Genomic DNA, 22,799 nt, shown 5'->3' with positions numbered 1-22,799 from the left:
TGGGGTGGCTGGGTGATAGACATTGGGGAGAGTATGTGCTATGGTGAGCGCTGTGAATTGTGCAAAACTGTTGAATCACAGATCTGTACCTCTGAAACAAATAATGCAATACATGTTAAGAAAAAAAAAAGAAGATAGCAGGAGGGGAAGAATGAAGGAGGGGAAATCGGAGGGGGAGACGAACCATGAGAGACGATGGACTCTGAAAAACAAACTGAAGGTTCTAGAGGGGAGGGGGGTGGGAGGATGGGTTAGCCTGGTGATGGGTATTGGGGAGGGCACGTTCTGCATGGAGCACTGGGTGTTATGCCCAAACAATGAATCATGGAACGCTACATCAAAAACTAATGATGTAATGTATGGTGATTAACATAACAGTAAAAAATTAAAAAAAAAAGAAAACAAAGTGAAATTCTTCTGGCATTATAAGGAAAGGATTTCAAACTGCAAGCTGCCACCCAAGGGACAAACTGGTTGACACCTCTGTGGTCAGCAACCTAAATTATCCACAATTCCTTTTCTGCATTTCAGAAGCCATAGATTTACCTAAAGCTCTAAGCATTTTCAGGCTATCTGAACAGTTCAGCTTTGTGTAGGCAGGAAAAAAAAAAAGAACAAATAGTTACTTGTGCATAAAAGCTATTTGTTAAATCAGGTGTGGCCTGTATTATGTAACATCTTTCCTCCATCCAACCTCTTCTTCCCTCCACCCAAAAAACATGTATGCACAGCACTTGGCTCAGTGAAAGTGCTTTTATTGAATTTAACTGATAAACACTTTTTATAGATTTTTTTAAAAAACTATCTTTAAGGATGCCTTAAGTATAAATTGGTTTTCATTTATTTTTATTTGTAATTCATTAACAGTATGTATTTGAAGTTTGGCCTTGTCCTTCAGGAATAATGAATTCTGCTCTGATCCCATCTAAAGGGACTCTCAGCAAGTGGAAACAAGGCTCTTAACAGGCTGTCTTTGCCTTTTGATAGGCACAGTCACTGGCTGCATCACTTTCTACCAGACAGCTGTTGCGGATTTCTCGTCGGCTGTCACAGTACCCTAATGAAAATCTTCACAGTGCAGTTATGAAAACCTGCCTTTCCAGGTAACCATGTTCCCCTTTCTCACTGAATTCAAGTTTCTGGGTCTTTGCTAAAACAGTAACAGATGTTTAATTAATAGTACCCACAGGTCTGGAGAAAGTATTGCCTGAATATGTAACTATTTCAACCTCATGGTCAGTTAGAACCCATTTTATCCTACTTAGGCATAACAACAATTTTAAGAGCTATTTTGTAGGTGAGAAAACTGCTTAAGTTGCTTGCTTAAGTCAGAGAGTAATAAATAAGTAAAAGTGGGTTTGGGATTTGAACGCTGGTGTGTGTGTCTTCGCAGCTAGCACTCTTCACCATTACACTGAGCACTTCCCAAATTGGCCTTGGAACTTTCCATGCTCGATAGTACTGTCCTGTTGCCTAAATTTAACAAAACTAGTATCTTTTCAGTCTACACTAATATTTTTTATACTTGTTTCGAAATTATTATAAAATATTGGCTTATAGAATTTTCTTACAAAATCACACTTGCATGAAACTATTTTAAGAGTAATAAAAAGAGGGGGGTGGTACCTGGGTGGCTCAGTCAGTTAAGCATCTGCCTTCAGCTCAGGTCATGATCCCAGGGTCCTGAGGTAGAGTCCTGCGTTGGGCTCCCTGCTCAGTGGGGTGTCTGCTTCTCCCTCTACCCCTGACCCTCCCCACTGCTCATGCTTATGATCTCACTCTCTCTCAAATGAATAAATAAAAAAATCTTTTTAAAAATAAAGAATAATAGAGATTAGTAACAATACCCAAGAAGCCCAGAGATTTCTTTTAGCCTCTTTTCATATGATCTGGCAATTATTTTTGTGGTGGTTATGACTATTGTCCCATTCATTCCTTGATATAAAATAGGAATTAAAAGAACCTATTTTCAGCTTAGGAGAATCTGTAATTGCCCTCTATCAATCTCCGGTTTAGATGACAATTTTTCTTATAGTGAAAGTAAGCTTCCTATGTTGCAACTTAAATTTGTTCTCCTTATGGTGTATCCAGCTAAAATGAGGCTCCTTCCAGTGTCTTTAGAATATTTTTTTAAAAACTGATAATTATGAGAAATAATGAAATTGGTTCTTCTTTTCTTTTAAGTAGAAAAATATTGGGCTTCCAAATAAAAATTAGAAAAGAAAATGCTTTAATTGCTTATTTTTCAGGGTCATGAACTGAAAAAAATATAGACAGAGAGATAGATTCATTACCTACCCAGTATTTTCTTAGTCAGAACTTGAGTATAGATATGTGTTAATTGAAATAAATAGTTAATACTAAGCAATGTAAACAGTTTTGAAGCCTAAGGGGGAGTAATATTTTGGATATTAGAATGAAATAATCATACTCAAAGCATTCTGTAAACTGTTCCAAAGAATAGACAAACAATGAAAACAGCAATTCATTTTGAGTCTAGTATAATTTTGATACCTGAACCCAACAAGAATAATGTATGAAAGGAAAATTACAAATCATGAAATAATCTAACTATATATATATATATCTTTTTAAAATCATGAGCAATTTTAAATTATTTCAAGAATGTCTGTTTTTTAGTTCACTATATTAACATATTAGAAAAAATTATTTTTAAAAATGAATAAAAAGGATTTGATAAAACCCAGTAACCAAACCTAAAAACAAACCAAATTCTTAGAAAACCAGGAATATTCTTAGTAAACCATGAAGAGAAGGAATATTCTTCAATCTGATAAAGGGTATATACCAAAAATTTAGAGCAAACATCTTTATGTTAAATACTCATATTTCCTTTAGAGTTAGGAACAGAACAAGAATGTCACCTTTTTGTACTTTCAGCCAGTGCATTTGCCCAAAGTTAACTGATTGACTACATAAAAAATTCAATAGAAATTATATATAAGTCGTTTAGAAAAATAGAGTTTAGTGAGATTACTTATAAATCCAAATCAGTGACATTCCTATATACTACTAAAAGTCAATTGAGGAAGTCTAATTATTTTTAAAAATAATCCCATTCAGAATAATAGTAGGAAGCTTTGAGCACCTAAGAGTAAATCTAATGACATATAATACTTTTATGGAGAAAAGCATAAATCTTTATTGAAAGTTGTAAAGGACTTAAATAAAAGGAAAGCTATACCATGTTCATGGAAGGGAAGCTTCAGTATTGTACAGCTGTTTTACTCCAAATTTTCTATAGATATGATCTAATCAAATACTACTAAGGTTATACAGAATTTGACAAGCTGATCTCAAAATTGGCATGGAAAAAATAGCAAAGGAAATTTTGAGGAAGATTAAGGAGTTGTACTTTTTCTATCAGATATCAGGATCTATCATGAAGCTGTACTCATTGTTACAGTACGATATTGGTGCAAGAAAAGACAAATAATTTGACTATTAGAATAGACTACAAAGACCAGAAACAGACCCCACACATCTGTAGGAAGTTAGTATATATCAAAAGTAGCATTATAAATCAGTATGGGAATGGAAGGACTTGTCAATAAATGATTAAAAATAAAAAAAATCCATTTTATCCCATACAAAAAAGTAAAATCCAGATATATAACAGAAACACTATAAGCCACTCTACAAGTTATAAGCCACAAACTAAGAAATGTTTGATAAGACTTGTAATCACAAAAGGATTAGTATTCAGGGACTGTAAAGTATACAAATTATTGAGATAAAAGAATCAACACTAAATGGGCAAAGGATGAATAGGCATGCATACAAGTTAATTCAGATGACGAACAAACATTTGAAAAGATGCTCAACTTCATTATTAATCAGGGAAATGAGATTTAAAACAATCAGCTATCATTTCATATTTTTATAATTTTTACCTGTAAAAATTAACATTTTTTGTGAATAAAAGAAAATGGAATTATATTACTACTGTTGGAATGGAAGTCTTATCACTTTGGGGTTATCTCACAGTATCTTTATGCCTAAGTATATTAATACTCTTTGATTTGACAATTCTGTTTCTTGATACCACCTCAGAGAATGACTTAAATGAATGGATAAAGAGGCATGTGTAAGAATGTTCATGGCATCATTGTTTGTAACAATGAAAAATTAGAAACAGTAGGGAATGACTATAAATTGACATATTTATATAATGTGATGCTAAACAGTCATTAAAATGAAGTAGATCTGTGTGTATCAATCATGACAGTTTAGTATCAAGTAGAAAAAAAAGCAATTTGCAAGAGGAGATTTGGTATCATTGCCATTTATGAAAATGTTAAATACAACAAAAATGCAATATATATATATATTTTAAAGATCTTATTTATTTGAAAGACAGAAAGCAAGAAACAGAGCACAAGTGGAGGGGGAGGGGCGAAGGAGAGGGAGAAACAGACTCCCCGTTGAGTGGGTAGCCCAATGCGGGACTCGATCCCAGGACCCTGGGATCATGACCTGAGCCAAAGACAGATGCTTAAACGACTTAGTCACCCAGGTGCTCCAGTGCAATATATTTTTAATTCATACATAGCAGAATAAAAGTATGGACAGGAGAAATACACACCAGTTTCAGAGTGAGAATTACCCAGGTATGGAAAGAGATTAATAGAATGCTTAATAGTCTCTCTAATTTTCTATGTGCTTGAAATATTTCATAGTTTAAAAAATTAAAAAACTTAAAATTACTTCCTTTTCATACTCATAAATATTTCACTGAATTAAATAGCTAACTTTTCCAGTGTTATCAACTGACCACATTAAACCCTGTTTTGTTACCACCCTATTACACTTTGCAAAAAGTTAAACAGCTATCTTGTTTATGCATTATCTGTTGACTTTAGCAAGCCTACAAACTCAAAAAACTTTTTTACTAACCTTCTATTCATGATAGCACAATTACAGAAAGGAAAAAAATCTTATTGCTGCATAAAGTTTTTTTTTTAATGACCTCATTCCATATTGAAACAGTGAAAAGAAAATTGAATTTCACAAGTTTTTTTAAATGATGTAGTTTATATTCATGACATCTATTCTTTAGCAAACAAAATCAAAAGAAATTCTCTAGTGTAAGTTTGTTAAACATTAAATTTATTGAATATTAGCTTGGCTTTTAAAAGTCTTATTAATTTAATTTTAAAATACTTTTCATTTATTTGTTTATGCCAGTTAAGTTCAGACTGGAACATTTCTTCATCTGAGGGAATGGTTCCCTAGTACCTCATCCTCATATCCAAAATACGTACACTAAGTCTTGGAGCTAGATGTATAATTCATTTTCTGGATAGTTGAAAACCTAAGAAACCAAAGGGAAGAAAGATTTCACAAGATGAGGAAGTTATCAGATATTTTACGTTCCAAAAGTTCTTTTATTATAGAAGCATTAACTAGAAGTTCCTGGAATAAGAGTTCTATTCCACTCAAGTATTTTGCATTCCATTACAGTATTTACTTATAGAAAATCTTGGAGTGACGATCCTTTAGCATAGAAATTTGAGGCAGAGCTATAAGAATTAGAAATGAAGATTAACTGTCTCTGACATTGAAGTAATGGAGAAATTTTCCCATTCACCAAAATACAATATTTTTCAAAAATTTCCTTGTGACATAAAATGAATGACATCTACTTTAAAAAAACATTACTGTTCAGTGTTTTAAGGCTATAATTTAAGAAACCTAGATCTTCTTTAGGTTTTTCTGTTATTCAGCTTACTTTATAAGTCTAGCAGATCTGAATTATTTTAATGGGGCTTTGAAAAATGTTTGGTTCCATTTATCTTCAAATACTAAGATATCTTGGTTACATTAAGCATCTTCAAACATCTGAAATTTGTTAATAAATTTTATATGCCCTATTTCCTTTTAAGTACTTCACATGTCTGAATTAACAAATAAAACCTTCCTGGAAAAGTAAATTACTCACAAATATAATAAACTAACTTTATAAATAGGATGAGCCATAAGTTGTCTTAAATATTCCAGTGCTGTTTATAAATTTAAGATGAAAATCACAGGTATCAATCAATTAATTAAGTCATTATACACTCTAAATAGAAGTCAAAGGCTGTCTGATAATCCGAAAAGACCCGCAGTCTTTTCTCCCACTCTTACTACTAATAGCAACACCCATCTTCCCAGCACTGGTAATTTGGGAGCATCTCCTATCCTTACTCTAGCTTCTCATGCTACCATCTTGAGAAATCCTATCTTATTCTTTAATTCAAAGATCGTATCTCACTTCTGTGACAATGACACAGTTATTTGAGTTGGCTTAGGGTAACTACTTCTGTTTCTGTATTTGCCATAATATGGTTAAATCTTGCTTTAGTTTCTTGTTACAACCAAGACCATAGAGACTGGAGACTTTCCAATTCTATTTTTGCTGGTAGTAAATGAATATAATGATGATCATGATTTTTAAAAGGCACTCTGATGCTCATGATGATAAATACCCTTGAAAACTTTACAGTAGGATATGTATTTGCTTGTGTTCTAGGAAAGTAGGATAGAGCAATATTTCATTCATTTGCTCACTTATTTTACAAAAGGCCACAGAAGGAGAGGAAAAAGCAAGTAGAAAATATCAGTGAGCAATGGAAAAAGAAGGCATTAACTAGAAAAAATTGAAACCGAGAAAAAAATTAAGGTTGACCTCATACTACCTCACATACTTTCTTGTCATTTGTGGGGTGAGTCAGTATCTTTTAAAATATAAATTCTAGAGGTAAATATATTTCAACTTCCACACTACTTCTGATTATTTGGTAGTGCTGTCTGGGTGTGAGGTTGAAAATAATTCTGAAACATGTTCAGTCTCAGTGGAAAAGAGTATCACATTGGCGAGCAGTGTCTGTCACTGACATTGGAAAGGAGGCATACATGCCTTTTTTGCAGTTCTCTACAGGCTTTGGAGAACAATCTAGAAATGTTCCAATATGGAGGCAAATGAGGATGTGTTGAGAGCAGACTATATAGATGTAAGGGGTTTCTGGGAATAGCACACAGCCTAAGCTTGAATGTGGTTATTGTCAATCAAGGTAGTCTGGCCGGAAGTAATGGAGATGCAGCTGCAGAGCCTGCTGTCACCAGGCCAGACTCTATAGTGGAGAGAGGCAGGTTGGGTGGGCATGGTGCCAAGACAAGGGCTCAGGAAATAAGATAAAAGCCCAGTTATTGGATCTGAGAGATAAAGTGAGGCCTTGGTTTTAAACAAGGCAACAATCTAAGAACTATGATGAAAGGTCAGAGATGAACAACAGTAAGTCTTACTTGATGCTGAACTGATGCGCTACTGACCCAGAGTGATATAAATCCCCGCATCATAGCCTGGAACCAAAATGAGGAGGTAGTTGGGAGATAGGGTCAGCTATGTAAATTCTATCACAGAGAGGATATCCATCAGTTCCTCACACGCTCATTCATTTGCCTTTTCGCTTACACCAGCATCTCTTTTATTAGAGCTTATACTCAAGGCTGATTCTAATCCACCATGAAGAATTTAGAGCTATGGAAAACCTAAGTTAGAAGTGTGATGTTCTTAGTATGTTTATCGTGGGACATAGTGGTTAGTTTATAGTAGTATAGCACAGGTAATAGGTTAAAAATCATTTCTGCGGGCTCACTTGGGATCATAAATTCCAGATACAGTTTTATTTGTGTGGGTGGGAAACTCCATTTTCATGATCTAAGCCCATGATGTTCATACCATCTATTTGTAAATGAAGAATGCCTCTGTCACTCATCAGATTGTTGCTTTGACAGCATATGTATAGAAGACAGGCAGGTATATTTTTTAAATGGAAGGAAAGACCAAGCTGTATAATCCTAAACTGAATAATTTGTGTTAGAAAGCAAACATCATTAATCCACTTCCACTAATTTGAATTTCTGATCGCCAAGTTGGAGCCAGTTAAGGTGTTATTTTATCTATTTAAGAAAACTTGATAATCCAGTTAAACAATTAAACAAGATTTGTTAGGTATACTAAATCCATTTTAAAAAGCAAATCATTTTAAGTTCTTGTCCTGTAAAATGTTGTAATACATGAATACTGCTAATTACATGTAAGTTTTATTAAATGAGATAAACAGATATTCATCTTCACAGGTACTTGAAGTTTATATTTATTTCAAAATTTTTTATTATTTGGATTTCACGGCTCAAGACTGAGCCTCCTTAATTGGTTGTCTTGAGATAGAAAGAGAGGAAAAAGGAGAGAAAGAGAGAGAGTTTGTGTGTATAAGTGCCAAAAGATATTTAGAAATCACAGAAAACTTTGACTTTATCATTCTGTCCTCCCGGCCCCATCAGGTTCTTACCAAGCCTTGCAAGGTCAGCATTAGAAAAAAACTTGGCAGATGCTGCAATAGAAATAAGTACTGATAATCATCAGGAACCAGAACTGGAGGATTACAAATGTAAGTATTGACTTGTTTCTTTTTTTAGTGAAATAATTATTATCAAACATTTGTATGATTATTTTAATTTCAATAAAAAGTGGTTTTGTTTTCCATCTACTTTGTTTTATGTATTGGGTTGAAGAAATCAATCTTTTATTTATTAATTTTTAAATTGAAACCCACTTACAAATTAAATTTTAGAATATTTCCTTTATTTGCCTGGGTGGTTCAGTTGGTTAAGCATCTGCCTTTGGCTCAGGTCATGATCCCTGGGTCCTGGGATCATCCCTACTTAGCAGGGAGTCTGCTTCCCCTCTCCCACTACCCCTCCCCCATGCTCGTGCACGTGTGCACGCACTCTCAAATAAATAAAATCTTAAAAAAAAAAAATTTCCTTTATTTCAGTGCATACCAGATACAGGTCCTCCTCCAAAGAGTCACAATTGACACAAACATTCAAGGCTCTGAGAATTGCTGCTCTAAAGAAACTTGAATGATTTGGTTTTACCTTTTTTTTTTTTCCAAATATATTTCACCATAGAATCTAGAATTCTGCTTTCTTTGCACAGCATTTACATTTTGAGAACCACTAGTTCTGTGGGATTTGTTCAGGAAACTATTCTAAGTTGATGTAAAATAAAATAATATTCAGAGTACCATTTCATGCCTTCCTACGCCTTCCATTTCTATTCATACTGTCTTTTGTCATACTTTTCTTCTGGATAACTGTATGTATTTTGAACTTTGGGAAGGTTTAGCTCTTCCTATAGAAGTTCCCTATTCTTCAATTAGAGCACAACAAAAGTTTCTCTAGTTTTTGAGATAAGTACCTATTCTATCAAAAATCCAATGTGGGACCCCCTCTCTAATGAGCACTTATTATGGCTCTCTTTGTGGTAGGTGTTTTTAATAGTTGGGGCTACTGAGACAAGAATTTGGTGTTAAATGAGATGACTTTTTTTTTTAAGATTTTATTTATTTATTTGACAGAGAGACAGAGAGCACAAGTAGGCATAGCGGCAGGCATAGGGAGAAGCAGGCTCCCTGCCGAGCAGGGAGCCAGACATGGGGCTTGATCCCAGGACCCTGGGATCATGACCCAAGCCAAAGGCAGCCGCTTAACCAGCTGAGCCACCCAGGTGTCCCTGAGATGACTATTTTAAGAGTAAAATTAAAAATTCCACCTACTGATGGATCTGGGTCCAGATATGCGAGCCAGTTCAAAGAGACAGAACAACTCTGGGACCTATTGACTCGTAATGTTACTTGACTGAATCTCTTAACATATCCAAAGACGAACTGAGTTGTTCTGACAGTAGATTGTTCAGTCTTGGTAACGGGCCAGTGTCAGCAGTTCCCATCTAAGCCTTGCGTAGGGGATAAGGAACCCAAGAGACTGTTGACTCATCTGGTTCCCTTTATCTCTTGAGGAGAATTCATTTAATGTACTCTCCTTGTTCAGAGGACAAGGTTCACCAAATAACCTGATGAGGATTTGGCTTTCTGTGTAGTTCTCCCTCAGATAATATGCTGGTATGGCAACCAGTGTATCATAGGGTCCATATGAAAGGTGCAGCTTTCATTACACTGTAGTATTTTCAATTCTTGTTTTATATATCAGAATTTATATATAGATCAGAATATATGTCTTCTGTCTCTGTCTCTCTGTCCCAAGAGTCAGGTTTGCAGTCAGTTGACATGACAAAATTAGGTTTTGAGTCTACCAGACTAAGAACCTTGATGAATGGACTAAAATACTGCCATCCTGTGAGATTTCTTAGCAGACAGCTAGCAGGTTTCCCCCAGGGAAGTAGAAGCATCACCATCCTCTGAGTGCATTTCCCTTTTCAAGCTTGAAATTTTAACAATAAACATTAGATGAGTGAATTAAATTGTCCTGAAGCCCTAAATCTACTGAACAGATGTGTTCCATAAACTAAACCATAGATGATATCAGATGCTACTTGAATCTGAAATTTTGTTTGTCATCTTAACATATAAGCATCTAGTAAAATTCCTGCCACAATCCTGGTCTTTGTCTGTACAGTTTTATATTGGGTCTGTTTCAGAGACCCTGCTGGTAGTAAATAAACAGTAGATTCTCAGCGTGACAGCTTATAGGTTTTCTTCCCTGTGGAACTTGTAAATAAAAGGGAAATGGCAAGGATCTGTTGGAGGGAGAGGTCTTCTGTGCTTTGGCAAATGTGTAGCACTGAACACTGATTAAACAGGGTGACAGTTTAATTATTTTTAGCTCAAAATCGTTTGTGGTACTGCAGAACGCAAATGTTGCTCTTCTCCACTTGTCTTTCAAAATGCTTTAGCACAAAAGGGCAGTTTTCTTATTTGAAGGGTGGCAGGGTGGGAAGGTGGTAGATGGGTCAGTTGTTTAAGACATCATGATAATCTGTCTGCTTGCTTGGATATTTCCACAGGATGGAGTATTATTTGGAGTCAAAGGATTAAACATACCCCATTTGGCAGAAAGAATATTAGACTATACTAAGTTCTATTTTTAGCTCTGCCCATGTTAGCTGGGTGGTTGTAAGCAAATTAGTTAATTTATGTCCTTAGCTTCCTCATAGTTCTTGTCTCATTGTTGAGAATTACATGAAATTATATGAGAAAACAATGAAGCTTCTGGTTTAAGATCTGGCCCATAGAAGGTCCTCAATAAATGATAGTTTCTGTTGTGATCATCGGTACTGTTATAACAACTACTACCATTAATGTTATGATTATTAACCATGGAGAGAATGCATATGAGATGTGTTCCTTGACTTCAGATTTATTATTGGGTTTGCTGGCTGTCAGGAGCTCATATTCTATTCTAGACCAACTGTTTAAAGCAAATAGATGACACAGTAGTAATCATCAGAGAATAGCTGTGTAACACCTGGGGTGCTTATTTGAAAATACAGAATTCCTAGACCATCCCTGGAGATCATAATTTCAGAGGTCTGGGGTAGTTGATTAATAAATATTTTTTACTAGAATTCCAGGGGGTTCTCACTTGGAGTTTTTCAATGGGTGGGTCCCCAAAAATGATATTCAGAGTACTTCAGAGCTTTTGAATGTATATTTTGTTTGTTTTATGTGTTATAGTCTCTGACAAAACAAGTTCATGGAGGTGAGTTCTGGGTTGGGGGGCTGGTTCTTCTCTAATTTTATCTCTATGTTGTTTGCTAACATGCATTATTTTATATAAAATTTGTTATCTTTTAGAACATTTTAGGCATTTTATGTAGAGCTATTATATTTTATTACCACCTTCAAACTTACTTCTTTTAGATGTTAAATTGAAATTCCTTAATGAGCCCATAAGATATTAAAGATGCTATGTTGTGTTATGTTCACATTGGACTTGGCTTCTCTGAGCACAGTGCTATGAGTAATTCTTTACCCTGTGTGAAATGTTTAGGTGAAATAGCATCTGGATCCCTGAGGATTGGGGCTGTTAGTGCACCGATCTATAATGCCCATGAGAAAATGAAAGTGCCTGATGTTCTGTTCTATGACAACATTCAGGTAAGATCATTGCTTTGCATTTATGGATAAATCTCCTCTTACATTGTGGTAATTAACTCCACAGTGAAACTGATGTTTAATTTTTTTTGTAATTTGCTAAGTTCAATTCAGATGATGCCAAATGAAGTGTTGACACATCTTTTATTAAGGCATTGTAAACTTTTAAATTCTTTCCCAAGACACTTGAAAATTGGAAGAGTTACTACTGTGATTAGGGTAATATATTTTATATGTGCACATGCACTAGACTCCAGGTAAGTAAAATGAATATATCACTAAACTAAAAACAAAATGAACTAATACTCATCCTCTCTTTTGCTTTCATGTTAAATTATTTCGTATTTCAAAGAGGATGTATCCTGTGCATTCTTTTCTACATATTTCTTTCCTTTTCCTGAAAATTCCTAATATTTTTCTCTTGTTCACTTTTCCTTTTTTTTTTTCCTTTTTAAGGGAGGAAAGTAGAAAATTTCTCACTTGTAAACTAACCAAAAATTATGGATCTTCCACTAAGACACAGAAATAAGTGTATATCCAGAAAGCTTTTCTATAGATGTTCACTTTAATAAGAATGTTTTCCAGAGAAAATTACCCATAATGTAGGAGTTTTTTCTTTTCCAGATTTTATGTTAAGTGGTTATATATTTATTTTATGAAAAGAAACATACTTAAATTTTTCTCTAATATTTGGTCCTTAATCTGAATGTAAATAATAACCTTACATTATGTTAGAAGAACTTCTACTTACTATTTTTTTTAAAGATTTATTTATTTACTTTGAGAGAGAGAGAGAACACATGAGCGGAGGGGGCAGAGGGAGAGGAAAAAAGAATCCCAAGCAGACTCCTCGCTGAGTGCGCTACCCCACCTGGGGCTCGATCTCACGACCCTAAGAGCATAACCTGAGCTGAAACCAAGAGTCGGACACTTAACTGACTGTACCACCCAGGGGCCCCACTTCTTACTATTTTTACTATATTAAGGAGTTAGAAAAATTAAGCTTTTTATCTGCCATTTCCCAATCATATTTGTTGTTCAGTGAGTACCATAATTTATATCCCTACATTATATTAACAATATAGAAGGTATCTAGGTAAATTCTTCTTTCTCAATAAAAATCTTGATCCAATATTTTGAAATCTGTCAAAACTGTAATTACTACCTATGAAATAGGCAAAGATATAACCTGGATTTGTTTTGTATCCATTCTATAGCCCACTAACTAATGTAAGTTTTACTTCTCTTCCAGAGCATTAATGCTCTTACACAAGCAGTGGACAAATGATCAGACAATAAATTTACCTTTAAGACACAAAGAAGGAAAACAATCTTGCCTATCAAAGAAAGACAAAAACATGATTGTAAGGAAAACAGACTATTTCCAAGCACTGATGGTATCGTGTTCTGCCCATGTAGTGGAAAGGAATAAAGAAAAAAGAACCAGGAAACTTTGTTATAAGAGACAATTTGAAAAACTCCATGGTAGCAAAGGTTGAAAAGACCTCCCAGCATTTGAGAACATAGGAAATTCAGTAGCAGGGAGGGCCATTGTGCCCTTGAACACAGTGTCTGTTGCCATGGTGTTTGTGACATGGACAGTGAGGACCGCAGGGCTGCTGTGAACTTTACACAGTGGCCCTGAGGGACTTGCTGTAGCCTGTCTCCAGATGTACCTTTGCTTCATAAAGCATTATGAATTAACCACTAATGAAAAATTTTAGCTGTACCAATTCAAGGAACCATGGCTTTGGATTACATTGGCTTTTGTTGCATATGTTATGATTTCCTTTTAGTCTGTACTTCCTTTTGAAGCAGTAGTCTTTGGTGTCTCTTGAATATTTAGGGGCTTCTCTACCATCTCTTCTATGTCCTGTGGTCCCCTTGCCACATGGTATTGAAATCGATTTTTTAAATGTGTTTTCCACACCACTAAAGTCTGTTTTTCTTTATTTTGAGTCTTCAGCAAATAGCATATGCTTGGCAGATAGTGAATGCTGAGCAAGTATGTGGTGAGTGGATTAATAAAGAAGGAGTAAAATTTTGAATGTTCATAATGAGGCTATTGTTTTATTAAATCTGTCATTAAAGAATGTTATAGTAGTAAGGAGAAATTGGAGGAAGAGAATGCAATAGCCTCTTTAACCCCAAGGAACTTTAGTTCTGAAAAAATGTTTAAAATATCTACCATGTATCAAGCCTTGTTCTAAGGTATTTGGATAAAGGGATTAAAATATGCACACATGCACACATACAGTTGTGAGGCTCCAGGGCTCTGTCAAGGGAGAAAGACAAGAAAGTACACATGATTACTGTACAGTGTGGTGGAAGTACACACAGGTTACTATGGTAGCACTGATGAGATGATTGTCCCAGATTGGAATGATCATGGAAAATGAGCTAACCAGGCAAAGTTGACTCTCTCAGGCAGAGAGACTAGCATTTGCAGAGACTTGGCTATGTGACAGACTAGTTCATTTAGGAAGCTACATATAATTAATTATCACTGGCACAGAGCTGAGGTTGCAAATGCAAGAGTGACCAGCGATGAGGCCAGTGGGTTAGGGAAGGGTCAGAGCATCTTGACCTTGCTAATTAAGGAATCTGGACGCTATTCAGAAGAAGTGAGGAAGCCATTGATAGATGCTAAGCACATTTCCGCTTGCTAACTTTGCATTCGCTCTTTAATGTTGTCTATGAGTTGGAACCAAGGCAAAGAGAGACTTGCTGTTGCAGTAGTCTAAGTACAAGTTATGAAGGATCTGAATGGGGGGGGTGACAGCAGGTTTAGAGTGGAGAGGACACATAGCAGGGCTGTTTAGGCGGTGGGTAGAGTTGGTGGAACTATGTGTAAAGGGAAGATTTGAAAGCCAAGATTCTTCCTCAGGGAGCACATAGTCTGATGGAAGAGTAAACAGAAGAGAAAAGAGAAAATTATTCTAAATTTTTGACTGAATATAATGTTGGAGGAGAGTGACAGGAAATGAGGCCAAGACTAAATTAGGAAGCTAGGAGGGGGAGGGGAGTCCCGGGGGGAGGCTAATGGTGAAGGTGAAGGGAGTTGAGAAGGATAGACTTCCAGTTACAAGGTAAAGTAGTCATGGGGATGTAATATACAGCATGGGGAATATAATCAATAATATCATATCAACTTTGCAAGGTGGCAATGGTGGTGATCATTTCACACCGTATATAAATGTTGAATCATATTGCACAACCTGAAACTAATTTAACATTATAATGTCAATTATACCTCAGTAAAAAAATAAGTATCCTTTAGCAAAAAAAAAAAAAAAAAAAAAAAAGGAAGGCGGGATGAACCTTTGTTTCAAAGGTATTAAGAGTCATCTAAGGAATTTTGAAAAAAGAAGTGACATGATTTTGAACGAAGAAGTAACTGTCAGTTATTTAAAGAGCACATTGCCTCAAGCAGAGACTGAAGTTAGAGAAGCCAAGTTGGCTGATAAAAATCTAGGCCAGAGATGCAAAATCCTAAATGAAAACTGGGGATAGAAGGAAGGGATAGATACTGTTGACTTTTGGGTGGCTGAATGGCTTACACGTGGTGTCTCACTGGCTCCTGGTAAGGGAAGAGTGAAGTGTGCAGGAAGATGTTGGTAGAGGTTTGGTCAGGTGGTAGGAAATGATGCTATTAATGGGGATAAAAGATACAGGATAAAGAATGAAGTTGATAAGAAAATAATGAGACAAGTTTTGGATACGTTGAGGTTGAAGAAACTGGGAAATAACCATGTACATAGTTTGATAGTTGCTCAGAATATGAGGCTGGAGTTGAAGAGGAAAGTTTTACTATTGAAGATCAGCATAGAATTGGGAGCTGAAGCAATGGAATGGAGGAGAGGATTTAGGGAGAGTAGTCTGAAGTAGCTCTTCAAGCACAGACTTATGGATACCCAAGTCTCACACAGCCATCCCTCACCCTTGGGTGGGTGCCCAGGTATACGTAGGCACACGCTACTCTGCCCTGAACCTTGACCCCTGAGGAGAGCATGTCAGAAGGTACTGAGAGAGAGCAGATGAAGGAACATGGGGGAAATCAGTTATCTAAGGAATTGTTACAACAAGAAGATCCCACCTAAAAGATTATGGAAATTGTTAGAGAGGTAGGAGGGTTTCAGGAGAGATAGACAATTAACTGGAAGAGGAAACTTTTAAGAAATTGCGCCTCAGCAATCAGACAACAAAAAGAAATAAAAGGCATCTGAATTGGCGAAGAAGTCAAACTCTCACTTGTTGCAGATGATATGATGCTTTATGTGGAAAACCCAAAAGACTCCACCCCAAAACTACTAGAACTCATACAGGAATTCAGTAAAGTGGCAGGATATAAAATCAATGCACAGAAATCAGTTGCATTTCTGTACACCACCACCAAGACAGAAGAAAGAGAAATTAAGGACTCGATCCCATTTACAATTGCACCCAAAAACAAAAGATACCTAGGAATAAAAGAGGCAAAGAATCTGTACTCAGAAAACTATAGAATATTCATGAAAGAAATTGAGGAAGACTCGAAGAAATGGAAAAACGTTCCATGCGCATGGATTGGAAGAACAAATATTGTGAAAATGTCTATGCTACCTAGAGCAATCTACACATTTAATGCAATTCCTATCAAAACATCATCAACTTTTTTCAAAGAAATGGGGCAAATAGTCCTAAAATTGGTATGGAACCAGAAAACCCCGAATAGCCAGAGGAATGTTGAAAAAGAAAAGTAAAGCCAGTGGCATCACAATTCCAGACTTCAAACTCTATTATAAAGCTGTCATCATCAAGACAATATGGTACTGGCACAAAAACAGACATAGATCACTGGAATAGAATAGAGAGCCCAGAAATGGACCCTCAGCTCTATGGTCAACTAATCTTTGGCAAAGCAGGGAAGAATGTCCAATGGAAAAAAGACAGTCTCTTCAACAAATGGTGTTGGGAAAATTGGACAGTCCACATGCAGAAGAATGAAACTGCACCATTTTCTTACACCACACACAAAAATAGACTCCAAATGGATGAAAGACCTCAATGTGAGACAGAAATCCATCAAAATCCTTGAGGAGAACACAGGCAGCAACCTCTTCGACCTCAGCCGCAGCAGGTTCTTCCTAGAAACATCACCAAAGGCAAGGGAAGCAAGGGCAAAAATGAACTATTGGGACTTCATCAAGATTAAAAGCTTTTGTACAGCAAAGGAAACAGTCAACAAAACCAAAAGACAACCGACAGAATGGGAGAAGATATTTGCAAATGACCTAAAGGGCTAGTATCCAAAATCTATAAAGAACTTATCAAACTCAACACCCAGAGAACAGATAATCCAATCAAGAAACGGGCAGAAGACATGAACAGACATTTTTGCAAAGAAGACATCTAGATGACCAATAGACACATGAGAAAGTGCTCAACATTACTTGGCATCAGGGAAATACAAATCAAAACCTCAGTGAGATACCACCTCACACCAGTCAGAATGGCTAAAATTAGCAAGTCAGGAAATGACAGATGTTGGTGAGGATGCAGAGAAAGGGGAACCCTCCTACACTGTTGGTGGGAATGCAAGCTGGTGCAGCCATTCTGGAAAACAGTATGGAGGTTCCTCAAAAAGTTGAAAATAGAGCTACCCTACAATCCAGCAATTACACTACTGGGTATTTACCCCAAAGATACAAATGTAGTGATCCAAAGGGGCACATGCACCCCAATGTTTATAGCAGCAATGTCCACAATAACCAAACTATGGAAAGAGCCTAGATGTCCATCAACAGATGAATGGATAAAGAAGATGGGGGTATATATATCTATGATGGAATATTATGCAGCCATCAAAAAAATGACATCTTGCCATTTGCAATGACATGGATGGAACTAGAGGGTATTATGCTAAGCGAAGTAGGTCAGTCAGAGAAAGACAATTATCATATGACCTCACAATATGAGGAATTTGAGAAACAAGACAGAGGATCATAGGGGAAGGGAGGGAAAAATGAAACAAGATGAAACCAGAGAGGGAGACAAACCATAAGAGACTCTTAATCTCAGGAAATAAACTGAGGGTTGCTGGAGTGGTGGTGGGTGGGAGGGATGGGGTGGCTGGGTGATGGACATTGGGGAGAGTATGTACTAGGGTGAGTGTTGTGACTTGTGTAAGACTGATGAATCACAGACCTGTACCCCTGAAACAAATAATACATTATATGTTAATAAAAAAAATTAAAAAATTATCTGTGGTTGGGGCGCCGGGTGGCTCAGTTGGTCAAGCATCTGCCTTCAGCTCAGGTCATGATCCCAGAGTCCTGAGATGGAACGCCCCCCTCCCCCACGCTCCCTGCTCAGCGGGGAGTCTGCTTCTCCCTCTGCCCCTCCCCCTGCTCCTTCTCCCTCTCCCTTGCTTTCTCTCCCTCTCTCTCTCTCTTTCATTCTCTCAAATAAATAAATAAAATCTTGAAATTGTCTGAGGTACTTAAGTGGGCTAAGAGGTTAAGAGAAGAATTACGTAGGCAGTGACCTTAGCCTCAGCTAATGTTTGTTGATTTGAATAATCTAGTTAGATGGAATGAGGGTGTGAAGTAGGAGAACATGAGTACAGTATAGAAGAATACAACTATATTTTGAATTGTTTTTCAGTATTTACATTGCTTTTTTATCTGGTTATGCAGGTGCTCATTCCAACTTTTTTCTTTTCCTCATGCAGATTAGCCCCTTTGTTACTAGAAGACTTAAATTGGCACTGACTTTTCATCTTAGCTAGAAGGAAGAGATCTCCAGACCACATCATCACTAGAACCCAGAATAAAGGGGTGTTCTAGGACTCCCTTTTAAGTAGGGTAACCACACACATTGGCTTGCTTAAGATAATCCCTAAAATAGTTCCTGTTTACATTTGTTGTCCATTATTATTAACGAGGTCTCTTTTGAATCTTAAAAATGTTCCAGAGTGGACATTAAATTGACAAGCTCATCCTACTTTGAGCTTTGTTAAAACTCTAGCTCATTGGTGTATCTGAAAACATTTCAAAAAAATTAAAAATACAAAGATAAACATTAGGAAATACCCATCTGTTTTTGAAGGAAAGAAAAAACTTTCTGTTTGTCTAGGAAAGAAACTCTGAAAGGAAGTACAGCTTAATTTGACAAGTTAAACGGGAAATGCTTGAGATGAAAAAAAAAAAAATCCATAAAACAAGCTAAAAAAAGAAAAGCAAGTAACAAGCTAGAAAAATATCTGCAAACAGTTAATTTGCCTTTTCCACAAATAGGGAGCTTCAATAACTTCAGTCCTTAGGTGGCTGTTACTGTTTTGATATAGAAAAACAAGAGAAAGAAATAGGCATGTTAATTGTTCTGGGATATATTTCTTCCCCCAGCCTCCCCCCACCATGAGCCTTCGTGCCTTACTTATGGTTGTCCTATTTTTCCAGATATAAAGGAGCAATGTAATTTCCTTTGTGGCTGTTGTGAACAATCTTAATCTTGTTCTTTTATTATATTGTGTCCTAACTCATATAAAAATGTGGAAGCTAAATACTATGTTTCTAATTCTAAAATTATACATCCTTTGAAGGTAATGGTTAAGACCAAATTAGTGTAAAATGTTCCATGGAAGTCTCCAGTTATTTTGGAAAGCCTATGTATATTTACATTATTAGCAAGTACTAATTTAAATATAATATTAAATTATAAGCCAACCCTACATAGAGCAATAGTTAAAATATATTTGAATTAAATTATAAAAACTCTTTGAGGTAATGGTGAGTGGCTTTGTCTTCCTTAAGTGGACTACTTCAAGTTTTAAGTACCAGTGATCTAACTAGTTATATAAATTATAACCACAGCATTAATTTTTGTTTTTTTAAAAAATCAAATGGAGTATTGTCTATTATAATAGATGCTTTACTTTCTTTTTTATTCAGTGTATTTAAACTGAAGAAAAACAAAACAATTTACCCACTTCTCCCACCCCTACCTCCAGCCTCTAGTAACCACCAATATGTTTTCTATACCTATGAGCTTGGATATTTTAATTTTTTTAGTGTATATATATATATATGTTATATATATGTTGTTTACATATTACAAATATACACATAGATATTTTTAGATTCCATATGAGATCATACAGTATTTTCTTTCTCTGTCTGACTTTTTTCACTTAGCATAATGCCCTCAAGGACCATCCATGTTGTTACAAATGGCAAGATTTCATTCTTTTTGTGGCTGAATAATATTCCATTGTGTATATATATGCCACATCTTCTTTATCCATTCATCCATCAACAGACACAGAGGTTGTTTCCATACCTTGGCTATTATAAATAATGGTGCAGTGAATATGGGGGTTCAAATATCTTTTCAAATTAGTCTTTTCATTTTCTTCAAAAAAATACCCAGAAGTGGAATTGCTGGGTCATATGGTAGTTCTGTTTTTAATTTTTTGAGGAACTTCTATACTGATTTTCATAGTGGCCACATCAGTTTACATTCCACCAACAATACCACAAAGTTTCCCTTATCTTTACATTCTCACCAACACTTGTTATTTCTAGTCTTTTTGATAATAGCCATTCTAACAGATAGGAGGTGACATCTCATTATGGTTTTGATTTACATTTCTCTAATGACTGTGATGTAGAGCATTTTTTCCATATGCCCATTTTTTACTTAAGAGTGTTTGGTTTTTTTTCCTTTTGAGGTATATGAGTTCTTTACATATTTTGATATTAGCCCCTTATCAGATATATGATTTGCAAATAGTTTCTCCCACTCACTAGGTTGCCTTTTCATTCTGTTGATAGTTTCCTTCACTGGGCAGAAGCTGCTTAGTTGGATGGAGTCCCACTTGTTTAATTTTGCTTTCATTGCTTGTGCTTTTGGTGACAGATTCCAAAATCATCACTAAGACCCACGTCACAGAGCTTACCATCTATGTTTTCTTCTAGAAGTTTTATGGTTTCAGGGCCTAACATTCAAGTTTTTAATATATTTTGTGTTAATATTTGTGAATGGTGGAAGATAGTGATCCAGTTTCATTCTTTTGCATGTGACTGTCCATTTTCCCAACACCATTTATTGAAGAGACTGTCCTTTCTCCATTGTTTTGTTTTTTTTTTTTTAAGATTTTATTTATTTATTTGACAAAGCGAGACACAGTGAGAAAGGGAACACAAGCAGGGGGAGTGGGAGGGGGAGAAGCAGGCTTCCCACAGAGCAGGGAGCCCGATGCGGGGCTCGATCCCAGGACCCTGGGACCATGACCTGAGCAGAAGGCAGACGCTTAATGACTGAGCCACCCAGGTGCCCCTCTCCATTGTTTTCTTCATTCTTGACTCCTTTGTCATAAATTAATTGACCATTGATGCATATGGGTTTATTTCTAGGCTATTATGTTCCATTGATTTATATGTCTTTTTCTGCCAATATTATAATTTGATTGCTATAACTTTTTTTAATTACTGCAGCTTTTTTAATTCACTACTATAGCTTTTTTATTACTATAGTTTTATAATATAGTTTGAAATCAGAAAGTGTGATACTTTCAACATTGTTCTTCTTTCTTATGACTTTTTGACTATTTAGGATCTTTTATGATTCCATATAAATTTTAGGATTGTTTGTTCTGTTTCTGTGAGAAATGCCATTGAAATTTTGATAGGGATTACATCGAATATATAGATATAGTATGACACTTTTAACAACATTAATTCTAATCCATGAACATGGAATATCTTTCCATTTATTTGTGTCTTCAATATCTTTAATGTCTTGTAGTTTTCAGTATACAGGTCTTTCACCTCCATGGTTAAATTTATTCGTAGATATTTTAATCTTGTTGATGCAGTTGTAAGTGGGATTGTTTTAATTTCTTTTTCTGATGGTTCATTATTAGTATATAGGAAAACAACAAATTTTTTTTGTATCTTTCAACTTTGCTGAACTTGTTTATTAGTTCTAACAGCTTTCTGATAGTGTCTTTAGGGTTTTCTATATATTAATACCACCATCTGCAAATAGTGACAGGTTTACTTCTTCCTTTCCTATTTCCTTTTTTTTTTTTTAATTGCCTAATTTCTCTGGTATTGTGTTGAGTAAAAGTGGCAAGAGTGGGCATTCTTGTCTTGTTCCCGATCTTAGAGGAAAAGCTTTGAGCTTTTTACCATTGAGTATGTTGTTATCTGTGGGCTTATTGTACATGACCTTTATTATGTTGAGATATATTCCCTCTATACTGCTTTGTTGAGAGGGTTTTTTTTTAATCATAAAAGGGTGTTGAATTTTGTCAGATGCTTTTTCTGTATCTGTTGCAAAGATCATGATTTTTATCCTTCATTTTTTTTGTGTTTTATTTTGTTTTTTAGATTTATTTATTTGACAGAGAGAGAGAGACAGTGAAGAGAGGGAACACAAGCAGGGGGAGTGGGGGAGTGAGAAGCAGACTCCCCGCTGAGCAGGGAGCCCCATGTGGGATTCAATCCCAGGGCACGGGGATCATGACCTGAGCTGAAGGCAGACACTTAACCGACTGAGCCACCCAGACGTCCATGTCCTTCACTTTGTTAATGTGGTGTACCACATTAACTGATTTGCAGATGTTTAACCATCCTTGCATCCTTGCAGTAATTCCCACTTGATCATAGTGTGTGATTTTTTTAATGTATTGTTAAATTATGGCTTGCTAATATTTCATTGAGGATTTTTCCATCTATATTCATTAAGGATATTGACTTGTAATTTTTCTTCCTTGTCTGGTTTTGGTATCAGGGTAATGCTGGTTTTGAAGCATTACCTTCTATTTTTTTGGAATACTTTGAGAAGGATTGG

The 22,799-nt window shown here is 35.8% G+C and overlaps 1 protein-coding gene across 5 annotated transcripts in view; it reads left to right on the top strand.

The window, feature by feature from the left end:
- The window catches only part of VWA8 (von Willebrand factor A domain containing 8), a 336,853-nt gene that overhangs the window by 125,358 nt on the left and 188,696 nt on the right, over positions 1-22,799 (top strand). For all 5 annotated transcript variants that reach the window (XR_012378777.1, XR_012378779.1, XM_073894490.1 and 2 more), the window contains 3 exons: positions 988-1,103; positions 8,350-8,456; positions 11,860-11,966. Coding sequence is in view for 3 of the 5 variants with exons in the window: in XM_073894490.1 (XP_073750591.1) it covers positions 988-1,103; positions 8,350-8,456; positions 11,860-11,966 (330 nt within the window). In the remaining 2 variants the exon portion in view is untranslated. The remainder of the gene's footprint in view (positions 1-987; positions 1,104-8,349; positions 8,457-11,859; positions 11,967-22,799) is intronic.

Source organism: Callorhinus ursinus, unplaced genomic scaffold, assembly GCF_003265705.2.
Source record: "Callorhinus ursinus isolate GAN/ISIS: 27379988/994484 unplaced genomic scaffold, GSC_fseal_2.0 scaffold7, whole genome shotgun sequence".
NCBI lineage: Eukaryota > Metazoa > Chordata > Mammalia > Carnivora > Otariidae > Callorhinus > Callorhinus ursinus.
This window is presented reverse-complemented; position numbering and strand designations above follow the sequence as displayed.